This window comes from Neopsephotus bourkii, unplaced genomic scaffold (genome assembly GCF_033783945.1).
Source record: "Neopsephotus bourkii isolate Nb327-2 ecotype Australia unplaced genomic scaffold, CSIRO-AGI_Nbou_v1 NB_1638, whole genome shotgun sequence".
NCBI classification, from domain to species: domain Eukaryota; kingdom Metazoa; phylum Chordata; class Aves; order Psittaciformes; family Psittacidae; genus Neopsephotus; species Neopsephotus bourkii.
Window position 1 is genome coordinate 9,977,878 of NW_026902113.1, and position 12,154 is coordinate 9,990,031.

Sequence of the window (12,154 nt, forward strand, 5' to 3'; positions counted from 1 at the left end):
GTTATCAATTGTTTTCTAAGCATTTTAGGCTCCATGAAACTGGCATTATGGGGAAATGCTATTGTTTACTCTTTCACACTTGACAAAAGCAATTCCCACGTGAAAGACAAGTTTAGCCGTGGGACACAGTCTTGATACCTAAAGGAGGAAATAGTCTGGTGAGTTCCCAAGCGCAAGAAACTGTCATGTTGTCACCCTCTATTTTAGAAGCACAGCCACTTTGTTCCTTTGCTGTAACTATTTTGGTCACTACAGTCTGTTTTGTTATGGCTTATGTAAATGCTATATAAATGATCAATCATAAGTGTAACCAAAAATAATAAAAGCTATGTATTGTAAAAAAATAAAGTTATCAGATCTATTAAAAATAGTAACTTCTTCCTTATACAGCATTTATAATACACAGAAACATCTCAGCAAAATCATCAAGAAGGAAATAAAAAGGGGGAAAGCTCACGAGGAAGTCTGAGGTTGCCCTTAATTCTCCTTCAACACTCTGTCTGGTTCTTAATTCCCATAATAAATCCAATTGTCATTTGCATACCAAAAGCAATGAATATTTTTAATGGCTTCAGTTTTGAATGTGTATTTTTCAAAACATATTAAACAGCTCACTGTGCTGGCTGCAACCTTGTCAGTCGTGTTAGTGTAATATTTCTCATTTAATAAAATAATTACAACATTACAAATTCCTGAACCTTCAGGCCAGGAGCAATACTCACACTTTTATCAGTAGCTTTTTACATTAGTGCAGAACTGACTTTAAAAATTGACCAACACAGCAACTGGAAGTCTACCTGGATTTATTTAGAGAAACACAGTTCATGTCTGCCAGTTTTAAAATCATCATTATTATAAATGATATGATAGGTCTGTGCATTATATCAACATTTTTATTTCTTCCCTGCATACTTCTTTTAGAAGATACTTTTTAAGATTAATGTACTTTAGTGTAGAAAATAATTTCAAATAAATAAGCATTAGAACTTGCTCAGCAGGTAATATTTATAAGTCCATCAAGATCAGATTAAAATAAAAAATATATAGTCCAGTCAATCTCAAACTGAATTGTGCTCATTCCGCACGTTCAAGTTAACTTAATGTCCATTGTTGACTGAAAACAGCAGTTTTTAAAGTTAATCAGTTTATTCAGCTTTGACACTTTTGACGAGGCTGATATCAAAGTGGAAGAAAAGATTGATCCAGAGTTTTCCTTATTGCTCAGTAGGAGACAGCAAGAGAAAAAATAACAACATGCAAAATGTAGCACAGGGGATCTTCCAAACCCCAGCTTCCACGTGCCTTGTCAAAGCAGAAAACACCCATCTGAACTCAACTGGAAGCTCACACGTTATGATTTTTTTGCTATTCTTCCTACATCCAACCCATGGGGGAATGTGCACCACCTCATGGCCTGGAAGGTAGCAACAGTAATAAAAAAATCAAGATGATATGAGACACCTGTTACTGTTTAATGAGTCCTTTAATGTTTTACATTGCTTTGTGTTGTACAATCATTCCTTGTGCTTTTATATTTGAGGATCCGAGAGTAAACAGCCTTTTTGTTGCAGTGCTCACCTCTGATTGTAACGTCTTTCTTTTGAAGCACTTCTTTCCCCGTGTATATGTTCCTTGCTCGGCAGGCATAGGTGCCAGAGTGTGCCAGGGAAACATTCTTGATGGTCAGAGTGAGTGTGACAGAGTACTCCTTTTTGAGAGACCTTTTTACTTTCGTTTGATTGTTGACTGTCCTCGGTAAAATCCAAGTGATGTCTTTGTACAGGAATTTGTTAGCTGAACAGGACAATATCAAATTCTCTCCTTCAATGGGCACTCTTTCCAAACTAATATGGAATCCACTGGGTACATCTGTCAAAAATCAAGAACACTTTTTAGTATATATGAACTGAATGGGCCAAAATTAACACGGCGTATACTTTCCCCTTTATCAGGAAGCCTTTGTACTAATCAATGTTGTTGTCTTCCTGCTGAAGTCTCTAATCTTTCCGTTCATATGCTAGGCTCCAACTATTCTTATAATTTGTCTTGGAGCTGTGGGACACTTGAGCTCAGACATTAGTGTAAACTGAAGTCGCTCCTGGAAGTAATGAGTTTGTGTAAGTGTTATGCCAAGTTAAGACAGACTGGGGCAAGGTATCAAAAGAGAATTATTTAAAGACAGCACAGTGGGACTATGAAAAAGAAGAAAAATTCTGATCTCAGCTCCAGCTTGCATGAGAGAAAATGAATCTCAAGGGGACAGTAGAAAAATACTGCAGCTCATCATGTTTGGTTATATTGTTTTCTTATTATTCCTAACTATTCAGACAAATTATATCTTACTTCTTACAAATGCTTCAAATCCTGAGAAATTACTGAATCTGTGATTACAAGCCTGAGAGTTCCCTTGGAACAGAGGTATTTACCCCTCATGCATTTAAAGTGTGTCAGCCACCCAAGAGGAAAGCAGAAACGTTAGCCTCTGGCCTCAGTGGCTGGCTGTGTGTGAACAGCATTCAGATGAAGATCACTCTATTCGGGCTGCTCCGCACTCAACGTAGGTGAACAATATTTCCACCTGAGAGAAATCAATGATCATGGCACTAACTATACAACTTAAGCTTTCACAAGCATTTTCCATAGCCAATAGTTCAGGAAGGAGTAATTGAGCCAACAATATAAAGCCATACTTGAAAAAGTCACGTTTGCACTTAGCTGTAATGTTACTGCAGCTTCCTCCACCAGGGCAGTGGCATAGACCCGTGGCAGTGAGGACTGGCTCCCAGCCACCTCTACCTGGGGCTCATCCCTCCAGCGAGGGAGAGTTACACCATTGACCTCAGTGAAAGCAGAAGCAAGTTCCTGAGAAAAAGCCCTTCCAAGTTTTACTGCGAGAGTGCAGTCTCTCTGGGTTTATTTGTAGCCGATATTCTGATAAGGTCATTTCCTTCTCAGTCAAGTGATATCGACATTGGCCATTTTCAGTTGTTCTTTCACTGCTAATTGCTATGGCACTTGGCTGTGAACTTGACTCAAAATCATAAGAATGGATTTGTCTTTCATAAGGGAGAATCATGCCTTCTTTTCTTGCCTCTTAGAGCATGAACAGCTCAACACCGTCTTCCATTCAGTTCCACGCTCACCAATGTTGCTTTGGGTTTAATGTCACATAAGAGTGATGCGTAAGAATAGATCTCCAGTGATTAGTGTCTCACATCTTCTTTCAGTAGTCTATTTCATTGACTGACCAATCCATCAGAGAGCTTCTGCCTAAATCCCCACAATACAAACTGAGCTGCCTTGCCTCCCAAAGGGGGCCATGACTGTGACCTGCTCACTGCTGCTTTCCAAAGTTCTGCCTGTTGAAAGTCTGGCATAAGTTGCTGCCTTTATTATCCACTTTTCCACAGTTAGCCTGGAGTGTTAAGCACAGGGTAGAGGAGCTCCTGCAAGCCCTGGATTGGAATTTTCTCTGACTATAGATGATTTCCAGAGAGAGGCCTGATTTCTGTTGGTAGAACTCATTGAGCCCTTGCAGTAGGATTGAAGTGTGTGCCTATCATCAGCTGTAGTTCAGGCGTATAGTTCAAAGATAAACCTAGTGGAGGCAGTTACACTTAAGAGATTGGATATTGAAACCTGTGTATTGACTTGTTCCTCTTACATTTCATTGGAATCCCTTTTTTTCCTCTCCCTGGCAAAAACCCCTTTAAATTTACTAACTTATCTATGAGTGATGATCATCAACATTGTTTTTGATATGTAAGAGTGCATGGTACCAGATTTTGATCTCAGTTAAGAACACTGGAAATGCTACTAAGATGAAACTTTTCCTTACACAGGCTACAGCATATTTAGCCTAAGCTATCAAAATGTAGACATCTACATAGTTATTTTGTGTACGGGCAAAAGTTTACAGACCATGGAGTGGTACAGGCTCCAAATGGCAATGCAACCCATTGCCTTAAGATGAGTCAAATTACAGAGATCCGGTTCCCTCACACATAACTGTGAAGAGATCCTACATGACCACCTTAGGCTTAGATACTTATCTTTAAGGTTTAAGTTAGATGAAGTGAATCCTACTCTTTATTTTGTCACGAAACATAGAATTCAGACACAAAACTGATCAGAGGACCAAAGTTTTGATCACAACTATGTATTTGGATAAAAGATGTACTCACCGTACATCTCAAATTGTTCTGATATCCATTGGGAAAGCCACAGTATGGATCTGAAATACTGCTAATTTTTAAATTTCACAGGTTCCAGTGCTCAGTAGAAGCTAGGAAGAGCCAAGCAAAACTCTTAAGATGAAGATAAAGATCCCCTGGGGCTGAGGCAAATGAACTATTTTTAATGTAAAAGGATAGCGTGCCAAGATAATAATATAGTTGCAACTACTTCCATGTTGTCAGGTCTGGAGCTCTTCCTAGATGTGTCTTCTGTGAAGAAAGACTATTTTCTGAATAAATCCAGGGACAAAAGCAAAATGCATAGGGTTCCAAGGGAATCATTTGTTTAAAGTCTACGAGGCCTCTAATATATGACACCTCTCACCAATTGTTACAGGCTCAGGCCAGCTAAATAACATGGCTGGGAATAATGTAAAAGGGTTTTATTTACTTTAGCGATTTGAAGCTTCCTGTGGAAATAGCTCCCAGGTTTCCTGATGGAAGATTTTGTTTATCTTTGCCAAGCACCATCAGGAATCTCAAAATAAAATGCGCTTAGTGACATTGGGAAACCAGGGAGATAAGGCAGAGCTGTTCCTGTTTCACCCTCTGTAATTGCAAACACACCCATAGGCCTGCTGTGTGCCAGCAAAACAGCCCAAAATGTAGGGAAAGGGGCAGGCTGGAGGAAAGGGGGCTGCCACAGTTAAATTTGGCATAGAGGTGTTGTTCCAGAGACTGCTTCTTTTTCAACAAGCAGGAAATCTTTCAGAAATCATCTTTCTTCATCACTTTTATATAAGGCTCACAGCTACTTTTGTACTCTGAACAACAGTTTCTTTTTAGAAATAAGCCAGTGTGACAATACCTCAAAAATGCCCTTCATCTGACAGAGGCCATAGGAAAGGAAGGCTACTCCATAACCCATGGACTTAATGTCCTACACCCTCAGGCAGCGTGTATAAAATCATACCCCTCTCCAACCACCCAGAAACACACACACAGGTTTCACTTCAAGCCCAGAAATAATGAAATTTACAGTAACTTAAGAAGGGGCTTGTTCTTACTGGGTCCTCTTTGCTATACCTTCTTGCACGTCTGTTCTTCCTTGAAGGGGTGGAACATGCCACCACCAAGACAGGGTTGCTGGGACAGCCTCTGCTTTCCTACCACCTTCCCAATGGTTTCTTCTATAGAAAAGAGACTCCTTACACCACTACAGCCGCATGTGCATTTTCTCATCCCCAGGACAAGGCCTGTAGGATATTACCTCCAAGGAAAGGATTATTCCTGTTCAGGACAGGGTTTGCCTCCATCTGCTCTTTGGAGTCCTTTCTGTCAACACCCCTTCCTACAAAAGATTGCCTTCTCCTGCTTATACACGTCTCTTGCTTTTAGATGCTTGCTTTTATATGGTTCAGGCTTGCTTCATATGGTGCCAGCAGATGCAACAACATAAGACAAACTATCCCCAAGCTGTCACACAAGACCTGAAGTATTGGATTTGGACTCATCAGAAGGAAATACTTTGTAGCGTCCTGTTCGCATCCACCAGCATTTAGGGCTCTCCATTTTTTATTACCTCCGTGTGTTTTTCAGCAAATTTGTTCCATTGACATGAAAAAGAGGCTGTTATCCAGCCACAGCAGTTTGGTCTCAGCCTGATGGAGGAGAATTATGATTACACTACAGAGCCCAACTGATGCACTATGTGTGCAAAACAGAATAATGAGCTTTACTTGATTTTTGAAAGGACAAAACAGCGGGATTGTTTAAACTGCCTTCAGTTAGTGCGATTGAGCATCAGCGGATGATCAGGAGTCTCCATGTCAGGCAACTGAAGCACTCAGCTCCGGGAACAAAAAGGACAAACACATTTCACCACCGCACATAGAGGATTTGCCACCAGTCAATATATTATAAATTTCCAAGCCATAATAAAGCTGCCATTCCTCTTTCTGAACACCAGTCAATAAAAGAGTCTTCAAAGGAAAGTCATAATATTCAGTATGTTCTCATGCAAGGCTTGGTATCAAGAAGAAGGATTTCCTTCTGTCCCTGGTCAAGATCTAAGAATTGAAGATCTAAGCAGGGAAACTAACTCCTTCATGTCACTGCACTGAAATATCTGAAGCAACCATCAGAACTTTGCAAGGGAGATTTGGATGCAGTGAATGGGGCCTATCAAAATACAGCTTCATTTGGTTTCAGGATCTTCCCAGCAGCATTTTGGAGACGGATGAGTAAGAGCTAGAAAAGGCCAAATTTGTCATCTTACTCATTAAAAGGGCAACAGCCTCAGTAAGTGACCTGCAGTGACTGCTCAAAGTTACATGTGAAGTCCTCACATAAAGATGAGAATACAGCACCATTGGCATGTTAATTTATGGAGAATTATACATTGTTGTTTAGCTTTCTGTCCAAACAGACGCAGTATAAGGATAGGGAGAAAAGCAAAACTGATTTCAAAGCAGGGACAGCAGTCATATTCAAGGTGTCAAGTGTTCCTGTCACATCCATTAATAGAACATGCAGATATTCTTCTCATTTCTGTATTTTAACAGACAACCTGCCTAGGTGTCACTTATCTATTTACACTTCTCATTCTTATTAACAAATTTCTGTATTTACAGATAATTGGCACTCTTTAATTGTGGAAGTGTGTTATGATATGAAACTTCAACAGCTGTAGACAGCCATGAGCAAGGTCTGCAGGCAAGAAACTGTACGAGCAGCACACAGTGGGTACCACAAGAAGAAATGATTAGTGCTTGTACTGGGTGACTCTGTTAAGGGCCATTGAGGCACCCATCTGCTGCCTGACAGGGAGGAACATGAGGTGTGCTGCCTTTGAAACCTAAGGTCCAAGATATTAGAGAGTGCTGTCAAGAGCACAGACTACCATCCACTGCTACTTTTTCATGTGGTCATGAATGACACCACAAGCTGAAACCTGGGCAGAATCAAGGAAGACTGCAAAGCCCTGTGGGTGCAAGCAGAAAGTATTGGTGCCCAAGTTATCTTTTTCCTGTTTACCAGTGAGAGGAAAGGGTGCAGCCAGAAATAGACGTGCAATGTAAATCAACTCTGGCTTTGTGGCTGGCGTAATCATAAGAATTTTGGCTTTTATGACATCAGGATGTCCTTCAGTGACTATAGCCTGTTAGGGAAGGATGGGATTCACCTGTCTAGAAGAAGCAAGGGAATCTTTGCCAGCAGGTTGTCCAACTTCATGAGGTAGGCTTTAAACTGAAGAACTCAGGGAGTAGGGTCCCAAGTGGCAATGGTCATGCCATGAAGGCTATTACTAAGACAAAGGTTTTAGATTATAAAAGAGCAAACTTCAACTCAGGCAGAGGTTCTCAACACTTTCTGTCTGTACCAGCACTGCTGGGCCCTGGGCCCTGGGGACAGAACTCCAGGTTGATGCAAACAAAGACCCACCGTCAGTGAAGGAAGAGTTGGTATATAAAGAGTAAAATTCTCACCAGTGGGAACAATCAGCCATTGCAATAATTTCCCCAGGGAAATGGTGGATTTCTCAACATTGGACAGTAAGATACAGTTGGACGGGGTGCTGGGACATCTTGTCTAGACTGTGCTTTTGCCAAGAAAGGTTGGAGCAGACGATCTCTGAGGTCCCTTCCAACCTGGTGTTCTATGATTCTATTACAGCTGGTCAGAATATTTAAAAAATACAAATTCTGGTCCACAAAATCCAGAGGGAGGACATTTTTAAAAAAGTTGTCTTCCTTTGTTAAGTGTATCTAGTGAGTGTGTGTCTACTTTGTTTTGACCTCGGAGTGTTAGCAGAATGAGTTAGACGAAAATCACTCATCAGAATGATAAGCAAAAGATTGACAACAAAAAAATATGAGAAAGCAAGACTTAAAAGGGATACATTAAAATTACTTCTTCATTTCACCTTCAAGATTATGATTTTGGGATTAAAATATCCACATTTTTTAACCTTTTTGTCTTTTCTCATACTTCTGAATGAATCACACTTTTTTAATGACCTACCATGAAAGTGCTCATCATCCTAAGTGCTCTATGTACTAACATGTTGTAAACAAAACCACAATAAAATCTTCTGCCAGAAAACAAATTCCTTGTAATAGCACGTGCAGACATTATGCTGCTAAATCATGCATTAGCTATTCTCAAAACCTCATTGTTTGGGGTTTTTTTCCTAGTAATTCCTGAATCCAAACATTTAACAACTTGTTTCTGAGAACATCTAAACACATCTTGCAATGGAAAAATAGCTGGAAGCATGCTCATATGTGCACCTAAAGCAAGTATTTTCAGTGCCATGGCCCAAATGACATCCAAGGCTGTCTTTCTCAGAAAAGGAAACAGAACTCTGTAATTTTTACCCTGCCACTTTTCTACATACAAGTTGCCATAGTCCTTGGGAGCTGTGAGGGGCTGCCCAGTTACACCAGGCATTCATCCTCTAGCACCACGCTGCCTGCAGACACTGGCACTGTTCTGGACACTATACTGTGAGACCTCGTGGTTGACAGCAGTATCAGGCTGTAGACACCATCAATGTCACACATGATACTGGCTTACTGGCATATGAGAATACAGTAAAACTTCGTGTATAGAGTGATTGCAGAGACTAGGTGATTTAAAAGGAGGAATTACAGGTTGCTATATTTGTGAACAATATGTGTCATGCTGGATACTTGGTGGAGGGATGAGTACAGACCAGCTGCTGTGACAAACCTTTCTAGGATTATCCAAAAGCATGATATGAGTTTACAGGTGCATGCATTACAACAGTTTTCAAACTGTGGCATACGAAAAAGCCACAGGAGCCTAACAGTTACAATCCCAGAACCAGGACATGTGTTTGGCTTTAGTGGGGACTAGGTCTTACCTGTTACTATAAAGCTGACATTTCTTTCTGATTTTCCCACTTTATTGGATGCCACACAGCTGTAGATTCCAGAAGATCTGGTTTCAGCTACAATGAGAGTGCTAGCAGTCTGTGAAAGAAAGAAGAGGTTTAGCTCCCACTGGCTCAGGAATTCAGTTAAATCTTCCTTTCTCTTTTTCTTAAGTCACCCTTGACAGTCCTATGATTCACTCTCTCCATTTGCTCAGTGATGGCACCACTGGGGCTATTTAAAGGACATGTCACCATATACAGTTTTGGAAACTGTAGAAGAATAACAGGAAACAAGCTCCTTAGGTAACCCTTATATTATCAGAGTCATCATAACCAAAAATCCTTGAATGTGTCTTTCAGATTGATTTATCTCTTGTTGCTGATGCAGTGATAAGCTACAAAACATGGAGCGTGACAAAATGTAGTATACCGAAGGAGATAAACAGCCTGTAGGAGAGCCAGACTGCAAAGGGAATAGGTGAGGCATGCTTCAGGCACTTGGAAAATGCTGGGAAAAGAAGAATCTCTGTTTGGCATTATCAATCTGATTTCTCTTTCATTTTCCCATATACATGTAGGGTGACAAAAGACAGGGGCAGAAAAGATATTTACTCATCCTTTTTCAGACTATTTCATCTTCTTGGACTTACCATTTCTATTATTAAATAATAATATGTCTGTTTTCTTTACACTGTATTCTACCACCAACTTAAGAGGCTCAGCACACTAAATATTTTCACAAAGTCATATGACTTGCAAGCTAACACCTCAGAAGCCCAGGGACCAACAACACCTGGTGTGCCTTTATTAAAATCAAAACCATTGTAACAATACGAGTTATACCTTCATGGTGATGGAACATCATGGTCTAATTACTTGGCATTAAGTGAAAAAAGAAAGCTGTGCAAAAATAACTGAGGTGTCATTCTGATATTGATTGGAGACATGGGACATGCATGTGGAACTCAGCAGTGGGATGTGCTTTCGGGTAAATCCAGTAGCTTAATTTTCTGTCTATCTCCATTCTACTTCTCCTGTAAAACATGCTTTGGCTGAAGTTACAGACAGAGCTGGGGCAGTGACGAGAGGAAACTTTGTGACCGCAGAATCCTGTTGTTTGGAATGACTTGTCAATTCTAAAAACCTTCAAAATAATTTTTGTGTAATTGATACATTCTTTTAAGTCTGCCTGATTGCTGGATTCCAGAGACAAGAACAAGAGGGTGAGTCAGTAATAAATAAGAACCAGTTATCTACATTTCTACATAAACACTGGTTCAACATTTGCACTGCTTCTGTGTCTCCTACTTAGACTTTATGGCTGTCCCCAGACTCCTTGTTGAACCCCTAGATAATATAGATCATCTGGTTTCTCTAAACATTCTTTATTAGAAAGAGTCTATTACTTTTCCTATTACATGAGCAAACACAGTAGAGTCAGGACATTTGATTTTGGCTTATTTGTTTTAGAAAACCTCCCTATGGCAAATTCGAGACTACAAGTGATACTAACTGCACCTGTATACTGTTAAGGTCTCTCAATGGTCAGCTACTTCTCTGCTAACAAACTGCATCTCATTTCTAGCTAGAATTTTTCTAGCCTGCCTTTTCTGGTTCTTCTGTGAGATGAAAGAGGCTCTATAATACCAGATAGATAATTACAGCCCTTAAAAATAATCATTCTGTTTTGCTAAATTCAGTAGGTTGACCTCTACAAATTCCTAATTATAAAGCATGGGTCCATCCCTGTCTATATTTTATCATTCCCTTTGAATTCCTTCCAGTTTTTAAACATAATTTTGTAGTGTGGACACAGGGCCCTCACCAGGATTCCTGCAGCCATTTTATCAACACTAACTCAGAATAGAAGGAAGTCCCAAAACATCTGCCAGAGGGCTAATGTGGGTGGTTAAACACTACTTCTGCCATCCCAGACTTTCCACTACAAAATTAGCCTTTTTTTGTGTCTCATAGCTACTTTGCCCAGGAAGAAATAGGGGCCTAAAATGCACACTGAAGGACAATGAAACTCTTACTCTCTGACTTCAGGATACCTCTATTTGTTCTAGTATACTCAGAACCAGAGCGTTACTAAGCCTGAAAAATACAAGTCAATTATTCCTCCCACAATTATTCCAATGGTTTGAAAAGTTTTTGGTAGTATCAAAATGTAATTGTCATTATCAGCTATTAGTTTTTAATGAAAAATTCTGCATCCTGTCTGAGTTTTACTGCTCCAGCCCACTATGGTGTTATTATTACTTTTGTTACACTCAGGATGTAGACTTACAGAACCATAGAATGTTTTGGGCTGGAAAGGACATTAAGATCATCCAGTTAAAAACCCCCTGCCATGGGCAGGGACACCATGAGCTAAACGAGGTTGCTCAAAGACCCATCGAACCTGGCCTTGAACATTTCCAGGTATAGGGCATCCACAGCTTCCCTCGGCAACCTGTGCCAGTGCCTCACCACCCTCATAGTAAAGAATTTCTTCCTTATATCTAACTTAAATCTCCCCTGTTTAAGTTTGAACCCTTTACCTTTTGTCCTACCACTACAGTGTCTGATGAAGAGTCCTTCGCCAGCATCCCTATAGGCCCCCTTCAGATACTGGAAGGCTGCTATGAGGTCTCCATGCAGCCTTCTCTTCTCCAGGCTGAACAGCCCCAACTTTCTCAGCCTGTCTTCATATGAGAGGTGCTCCAGTCCCCTGATCATCCCCATGGCCCTTCTCTGAACTTGTTCCAACAGTTTCATGAACTTTTTATGTTGAGGACACCAGAACTGCACACAATACTCCAGGTGAGGTCTCACAAGAGCAGAGTAGAGGGGCAGGCTCACCTCCTTTGACCTGCTGGTCGCACTCCTTTTGATGCAGCCCAGGATACAGTTGGCTTTCTGGGCTACAAGCGCACACTGCAGCTGGCTCATATTAAGTTTCTCATCTACCAACACCCCCAAGTCCTTCTCTGCAGGGCTGCTCTGAATCTCTTCTCTGCCCAACCTGTAGCTGTGCCTGGGATTGCCCTGACCCAGGAGCAGGACCTTGCACTTCACACTGTTGAACTTCATGAGG

General features: G+C 40.7%; 1 protein-coding gene across 2 annotated transcripts in view; it reads right to left on the reverse strand.

Moving 5' to 3' along the window:
- Positions 1-12,154, reverse strand: part of FLT1 (fms related receptor tyrosine kinase 1) — a 111,170-nt gene that overhangs the window by 42,311 nt on the left and 56,705 nt on the right. For both annotated transcript variants that reach the window (XR_009728649.1, XM_061374551.1), the window contains exons 12-13: positions 9,064-9,172; positions 1,579-1,869 (exon numbers count right to left, since the gene is read on the reverse strand). Coding sequence is in view for 1 of the 2 variants with exons in the window: in XM_061374551.1 (XP_061230535.1) it covers positions 1,579-1,869; positions 9,064-9,172 (400 nt within the window). In the remaining variant the exon portion in view is untranslated. The remainder of the gene's footprint in view (positions 1-1,578; positions 1,870-9,063; positions 9,173-12,154) is intronic.